Below are 8446 nucleotides of genomic sequence, written 5' to 3'. Positions count from 1 at the left end.
CATCTCTGATGTTATGTCATAACGGAAGCGTTTTGATGATTCAATGATTGCAAAGTTTTTTTTAAAAAAAAATTATTCTTGATAATTGAACATTTAGTGTGGGATCGCTATGAGAACATTATCTGTCAAAAAATGTTTAAAAAGTAAAGATATACATATAATAAAACCTCTTGTAAATTGTTTTTCTGCGCACACGGACTAAGAGTTTACTTTCCTACAAAAAACAACAAATGTTTGTAATTGTTCTGATTGGTTTCAGTATATTAACGTTTCCATTAATGTTACCGCTTTTGAAAGGTCTCAAGTCAACCTAAAATCTAGTACTGACTAAGAATGTCAATTAAAAATGGCCAAAACAATCAAATCCGCTTAAAATAGATTGATTGATAATGGTATCTGAAGATTTCAATGTTGAAATAAATTACCAATCAGAAATCAAAGCCTGTTCGTAGTTTCCGATCAAGCAATAAGTATTAGTAAAAGAGAGAAGCGGATAGGGATAGCATCCTATTGTTGCCATAAACAAGACAGAAAAACATATTTTTTGTTAGTTTCCAATTTTCTTCAAAATTTTTTACAAAAATAAAACAAGAAAAACGAATAACTGATCGAGCTAATGAAGTACCCCATCCTGAAAAGCGTTTCTCATACTAACTATTGTTAAATTTAGCTTTGATGGGAATGAAGACTTCCATTCCGTCCCAGTGACAGGTTAAATCCATCTCAGACCTGTTGAACATCCCCAGCAATCCCTCATCCTCGTTCGCATGATTCATGTCTCCGTTCTCCACAAATCCATCTGAAAATCTGAAGAAAAGAGAAATAATTGCTACGCACACTAAACAAAATTAAGAAAAACCGAAATTTAACTCTTTTGTTTATTTAAATCTACCTTTCCTCAACTTAACTTACACAGCTGATATATACTGAACTGCAAAAGTAAGTTATCGCCCCCTACTTTCACGCAGTAGAAATTCAATTTTTCAGGCAATATTACTCCAACTTAAAATCATGTTTCGAAAAAACTTTTTTTTACTCCATTGATCTCCACCTACACTATTCCTCTTGTCTACCAATGAGATTCAGATGAAATGCAACGTTTGCTCACTAAAAATCCCAATATAAAGTTGATGAGCTCCATTAAAGTTTCACATTAAAAAGAAAGTCATCATGAGATGTGATATGTTTTCAGGTTTATTCAACTATGGCTAAGATTGCACTTGTGTAAAACATTGGAGAGAAAATGAGAACAAATTGCAATCTTGTGTCAACTTGGTTTTTAGTGTGAAACTGGATTAGAGCTCATCGATTTGGTAATAAGAAGAGTGCAGGGAGGACTAGTGTGGGGAATCGATGGTGCAATTGTTTCCGACAATTGATTTTAAAAAGGATAAATTTCCCTCAAAAATTGAATTTTTATTTCAAGAAAATAATGGGTGCTAATTTACTTGGCGTTCATTATACAACGTTTATAAGTGCTCTAACGAAACAGTGCAAAGATCTAATGATACTCTAAAGAACTTGCCCTCCACTAAGAGGAGTACACTAAGAACAATTAAAAAAAATCGAAATTTTTGTAACCAAAATTTACTTTCATTAAGACTAGAGATCCTGACTAAGTTAAATTCACAATTTGAGTAACGATAGCGGTCATTTTCGGTCAACGATGGATTAGATCAGTATATCGGTGACGAATGAAAATTTTCGTAAATTTTGCAAATATATATTTTTGAAAATTAGTAATGATAGAAACTCCAATTTAAATAAGTAAATTAAAATGGTTTTATAGTCAAGATCCAATCAATATAACCTGAAAAAGCTTCTATTTCACTTAGAGTATTTTGAGTTAGTACAGTAGAGCATCCAAATTTTCAACTGCTAGTTTTTTTCAAGAAAGTAAGGTTCCTGCCATGTTGTAAAAAGCGGTATATATAAACACACATTGTTGTACATATGATGCTGTCGGTTTTATCATTGATTGCCTTTGTAATTGATTGCAACTCGATCACCCTTTGATTGATTGCCTATAAAATTCAAGCTTTTGAAATTAACTCTTTGTTTTAACATTTTAACTTTAAAAATACGAAAAAATTTGAAACGTAACACATAATTAATCCAAAAAATCAATAATTAATTCTGTGCACTCAGTTATTAAAGAGCAGAGGATATCAGAAATTTGTTTGCTATTTTTGATTATTCGTGCTTTATAATTATATCAGCTACAATAACAACAGTATTGTTCTCATATTGTTAATTTTGTTTTTGACAACTCTGATCACCAACTTGTGTTGCAGAAAAGAACAAAAAAAAAAGAAAACATACATTAATAATAAATGCATTAATAGTTGGAAAAACAGAATTGAAAGCTAGCTCAATGATCTCTATCTCATGTTAGGCTGAGACCATTAAAACATAACGGCAAAAACAAAAAAATTGCAAATTTTGTGTGTTAAAGGATACTCTTTTGCATTCGTTTTTTTTACTGCAGTCAACATTAAGTTGCAAATAGTGCATTTCAATCATCCATAAATCTAATCGAACCCAAGAAAATTGATTCAATTTAATGAAAGTTAATTTTCGAGGTTCTTTATCAATTGCTCATAATCCAATTCTATGAACAAATTTTCTTGGGAGTCATTATATACGTAAGTTCTAACACGCAATTTGTTTCTTAAATCTGCGATTAGTAATGCGATGTACGTTTTATAGTTTCTTAGCAATTAGATTCTCTTTCATTTGCAGCTAATAGACAAGTATTAAAAGCTATTGCGGAAAACAATGACAAGTTCGATAAAATTTAAAGAAATTTTAAATTTTTCATTGTATGGAGCGTCGTTTGATTAAAGGTCTTTAGCACATCGAAAAACTTTGTGAAATAAAAAATTTTTTGATTCAAGTTTGGGTGATTTCTAATCAATAGAGCATTAACATTTACGTTTTCTCTATCTACTTTTATTCTTGGTTTAAAAACTATCTATACAAACAAATGCTTTGATTAGTTTTTCTTGAATACATAACAATTTCTCGTGAACACCTGATGGAAATGAAAAATCAATGAAAATGGCAACGTGAATTAATAAACAGGGAGCTGGGTCACAGTTAACTACCGAAAATCTCGCGGGATAACTCTTCTTTTTCGGTGTGAAGAATTCCTCTTTTTAGGTTATCGGTTTCGGTAACCAATAGCCAATACTGTTTAACCATTAAACTCCACTAATTTATCCAACACTTTCTTTTAATTTCTTCTAGTTTCTTTTAGTTTTTATATAGTTCGATGCCTGGTTCAAAATGGCGCAAATTTTGTCTACTAGAAATCAAAAAAAATATCATCTACTTTTCATACCTAGCAACTTCAAGGCTTGTCGGGGCAAGTTGTAAGTCACCCGGCTGCTGTTGTATATGAAATGCGATCTCATCTAGAATCTCTTGTTCTGAGAGGAACGGCAAGGCGTTACTCTGTCGCTTCTCTCTTTTTGAAAATCCCCTCGCGACCAGGGACAATGTCATATCCAGATAGACCATGAAGTCAGTTTTTGAAATGCCCAGAAATGATATCGAAAGAAGTTTGCCACGGAGGATTGGTGACCTGGTCACTGCATCTTGAATCTATCAGAAAACTAAAGAATTTGATCAGGGGAAAAACTGTAGGTACCGTGATCAGCAAATTTTATAATTTCTGTCAAACCAGTGAATCGAAACTTGGTACACCTTGATAATACATGCATGGTCTTAATATTTCGGGTCTTTCCCAATACAACCCCCCCCCCCCACACACACACACACACAGACACATACAAAGTAGCCCCCCATTAAGGTATAATTACCAAGACGGGAGGTTATAGGTAATATAATCACTAATCTGTGGGGTTATATAATGGGAAGGACCCGACATCTCTTGCAAAACTTTGAACATCGTACCAAAAACTTCAAACACCAACATTTCTTGCTAAATCTTAGCAAAGTAAACCAGGAAATGTTCCTAAGAACCCTAGATATTCGACGATAGTTATTCTAGAATCGCACAAACTTGGAAAAAATTTGGTACGATTGAATGCGAAATCAACTTAAAAGATTTGGCATTCCAGTAAAGAATCTGCTACAAAACCCATTAGTAGTAGTTAGTGAGCAAACTGCCAGACAAAAGTTTTGTACAGTCGAATAGCTATCTCCCGAACTGTACAAAGTAAGTAAGCGTCAGTAAGATTTAGTAATTCTACCTTCGTAAGAAGGTTAAGTATGAGTTAAGTAAGAGTTCGTAAGACTAAGTAAAGTTTAACTACTACCAACACTAAAGAGATTTTCAGTTATTTTATTTAGAAATGTTCTCCTCTGTCAAGAATATAGGACAAAAGATTGATATTATATAGCCTTGAGGTGACGCAAAACAAGCTAGTTCTTCAAAATAAACACCATTTGGGAGAATAATTGGACCAAAACATCATTTCCACTCAATTTTCAGCCCTAACATTAATTAAATTCAACGTAAACTTACTTTACCGGAGTTAGTGTAACCTAAAGTTAAGGTAAGGTTAAGGTAACTGTTAAGGTAACTGTTACCTTACTTTTCCTTACCTTAAATTCATGAGAGGTAAAATTTTGAAAGTTTATTTAAATTTTGATAAATTATATTTACCTTAATTTCTTTTTTTTGTAACGTATCAAATTAAAAACGCTCATATTTTGCAATGTTTTGTAATGTTTGGTAAAGCCGCCAAGTCAAAACTACTATCTGAAATTAAAACTATAACTTAAAATCAAAGCTTTAAGACTTAGCAAAGTGCAATCGCTAATGATGTCTTTAAATAGAAATTTGAATTTAAGTTGAAACTCCTAGTTTGTACCTGTTTCTTATATGCGATAAATGAAAAAAACAAATGTCAGGCAAAAATTTTTGTCCAAAATTTTTGTTGAGGGTCTTTCTTGAAGCTTATAGTAATGACAGTGAAATCTTAGTAGTCTTACCAGAATTAGTACGAGCCATACTTTTGTCAGAGAAATCTTACAAAGCAAGTAGGAGGAACAGTTCTCTTGCTAAAACTTTGATATCAACGGTTTGATATCAACGGCAGTCAATTTGTACTACGTGATAAAAGAAGTAATGGTTACGTGACTCTGGTTGAAGTCACTGAGATCTTCTGGAGTTTATCGTCGAGAACTACGAAGTGGTTCGATATTTTAAGTCAGGATTTCGAAGTGATTCCTAAAGAGTCACCTAACCGTGCTTAAACCCTCAAATGCGTACGTTTCAAAAGGTCCAAAGTCAACGGAGTTCAACATCTGGCTAAGTAGGAATTACTGACATTTTAACTTCTGGCACTGAAGATTATCGGCATTTTATATGAAAGATAGAAAGTAGGATCAAACGTTGTAACCTAATTGTTGCGGTTCTTTTAACAAACAGAACAGCAACAACGTATTCCCCTGAGCTATTTAAAGTTTTTTATTATGAAACACAGACAACATTGACAAAGAGGTCAGAATTTTGAAATCTCCTTGTCAAACAAATGCAATAATAAGTATCAATATAACAACAAACAAAACCAAATGTTTTTTTTTCTGCAAATACTAATTCCAATTTATTATTTCCATTAAAAACATAGTGACTGCTAACTGCAGATCAATTTGAGAATTGAGTATAGCTAAGTATTATCCAATTGTGCAATTTTTTACGACTAAAAATAGAAATTAAATAAAAAAGTTTTTAAATTAAAAAAAATTTTTTCGGGTCATGCATTTCCGTCTGGTCATGCAGTGAAGATACTGCATCAATTAAAATCATTTGACACCTGTCAGTGAAAAGAACAATCATTACGATAGCGATGAAACCACGGGTATAATGCATTTTCCATTTTTGTTGTGAACTCGATCAGGAAAAACTCAACCCCCCCCCCCCCCGCGGTCAACTTTGACATAGATGGCATCCTATATCGAAAAACAATAATCGAAAAGTCATACGGAACATAAACTATTTCAAAAAGTTAAATAGATCTGAAATTATATCATTTCATCTTAAAATATAGCTGTCATAACCAGTTTTGTCAATATCATTTTAGGAATCGTTTCGTTCATTTGATATTCAAAATAAGCTGGTGAATTATTGGAGGTCACTCGTCGAATGCAGCAGGCTACTTTCGGTAACTATGGAAACAGAACTGATCCAATATCATTTCTGTAAATCTGGTTTTGATTCTATAGATTTGTAAAATTTCTGAAAGCTCTACACAGAGGGTGCAAAGTTTTGGATCATTTTTTGCTTTTTGCTTTTTCCTGAAGTATTCAACTAAAATTTTTGACAGAGGAGAACAACACTCACTCCGAAACCAAATAAAATTGCGCCACAAAACAACTAAAATTGGTATCACGGACGTTTCTGTTTAAAATTTGGAGAAATTTGATGATGTTTTCTTGGTTTTCAAAACAGAATGACAATACAGAGGGTTTTCATACGATAAATCAGAACGAAGATATGAACGAAACAATATAAGTTTTCGTGGTCTATAGACAGAAATTACCGCTTATTCTGGCTTGAAACCTCAAAAAGGCATGTTTGAATGCGCACTTCTCTAGAACAAAAGCAGGAAAAGAACTCCAAAGAGGAATTTTTGCTGTTTTCCTTGGTAAAGAAAACAGAACGCGCTTTTTGGCTTAGAAGTGTGCAAGTTCTCGGCCAGTGTATTCAGTTGTTCCGTTTGATGGTTTACCTGTAGTTTAAACATACCTGTTTGACAATAGCGCTCGCGACGTATGCGTAAGACTCCGAATTCTTGTCCAAGAGCTGATCAGACCACAGTTCCATCACCCTAATTTGGGCTATGAACTTCATCTCTGAAAAGTCAATTAAATTAACATCAATAAATATAAGCCCTGAATCAACTGGAAAATGTCTGAATATAATCTGCGCTCACAATTTAAAAATCGAGTGGTGAATAAACAAAATCAAGTTGAGCTGTGAAAACATTTTCAGCTCTACAAACCATTAATGATTCATTATGTTTACGAATTCACTATAACTTAGTATTTATAATACAAAGATATATTTATGCATGTATGTATGTGTGTGTGTTTGGTGTGTTTGTGTGTGTGTGCGTGTGTGTGTGCGTGTGCGTGTGTGTGTGTGTGTGTGTGTGTGTGTGTGTGTGTGTGTGTGTGTGTGTGTGTGTGTGTGTGTGTGTGTGTGTGTGTGCGTGTGTGTGTGTGTGTGTGTGCGTGTGTGTGTGTGTATGTCTGTGTGTGCGTACGTGTGTGTGTGCGTGTGTGTGTCTGTGTGTATATGTGTGTGTGTGTATGCATGCATGTGTGCGAGTGTGTGTGTGTGTGTGTGTGTGTGTGTGTGGGTGTGTGTGTGTGTGTTTGGTGTGTTTGTGTGTGTGTGTGCGTGTGTGTGTGTGTGTGTGTGTGTGTGTGTGTGTGTGTGTGTGTGCGTGTGTGTGCGTGTTTGTTTTTGTATCTCTGTGTGTGTCTGTGTGTGTCTGTGTGTACATGTGTGTGTATGTATGTATGTATGTTTGTGAGTGTGTGTGTGTGTGTGTCTGTGTGTGTGTGTGTGTCTTTGTGTGTGTGTGTGTGTGTGCGCGCGCGCGCTCGCGCGCGCGTTTATGTAAGTGATCCATCAAGATCTACTCCAATTTAAGCTTATTGATCTCAGTTTTTCAACGTCTTTCAGCGCAGACGCCTGCAAGAATTGAGGTAAAGATGTTGAGCTGAAAACTCAGCGCATTTCATTGTATATTGTACATCATATCAGCGTTTGTACATAAAGTTCCGACCCCGCTCATCCACATGGGAACAGTTAGAAAACGCAAAAATTCAAGTCCAGGGTCGAGGTGTCACCGCTAAAAATCGCTGAAAGAGGTAATAATTGCGGTGAATTTGAATAAAAAGTGTTACCTTTGTGCTCAATGCGAATAATGCGGTGAAAAAACTTTTAAGCGGTGAAAAATGCGGTGAAAAAGGAGTAAAAGCTCTATACGGCTTGTATTCACGGCGTATGTGGTGGAAAAAAAATCACCGCTAAAAATCGCTTAAGCGATGGAAAAATTTTTCAACGCTACAAGCCGAATGTGGTGAACAAAATATTTTTCAGCGCTACCACGATAAGGTTAAAAAAATTCAAAGTCACTAGGACGCGGTGAAAAAAAATCATCGCTAAAATGACAAATCTTACAAATGTCGACCGTTATATTCAACGCTTATCTTAAATTCGCAGTAAGTATCATTGAAGTAAGTGAGAGATGGCGCAGTCCGTTCGGACCCGTGTACGTCATTTTTTTGTAAGAAATCCGGTGAATGCGGTGAAAAAAACCTTACCACTAAAATCGCTAATCACAAAAATCACTAAATTCTACGCTAAAAGATGCGGGCGCTTTGCGGTGAAGAAAATTTTTTTTCACCGCTACTCACCGCTAATCTTAGATTTTTTTACCAAACTTTGAGCCGGGGTTTTTTT

The 8446-nt window shown here is 34.6% G+C and overlaps 1 protein-coding gene across 1 annotated transcript in view; it reads right to left on the bottom strand.

Annotated features, from left to right (window-relative positions):
* Nucleotides 1-655: 655 nt before the first annotated feature.
* LOC142357097 (uncharacterized) overlaps nt 656-8446 on the bottom strand; it is a gene marked incomplete at both ends in the record, with an annotated part of 32416 nt that continues 24625 nt past the window's right edge. The window contains 3 exons of the mRNA XM_075408798.1: nt 656-807; nt 3344-3606; nt 6719-6825. Coding sequence (XP_075264913.1) covers nt 656-807; nt 3344-3606; nt 6719-6825 — 522 coding nt within the window. The remainder of the gene's footprint in view (nt 808-3343; nt 3607-6718; nt 6826-8446) is intronic.

The sequence above is a fragment of the Convolutriloba macropyga genome, unplaced genomic scaffold (genome assembly GCF_964194025.1).
Source record: "Convolutriloba macropyga unplaced genomic scaffold, txConMacr16.3 SCAFFOLD_2479, whole genome shotgun sequence".
NCBI lineage: Eukaryota > Metazoa > Xenacoelomorpha > Acoela > Convolutidae > Convolutriloba > Convolutriloba macropyga.
The sequence above is the reverse complement of the archived record's forward strand: the minus strand, read 5'-3'. Positions and strand labels throughout refer to the sequence as shown.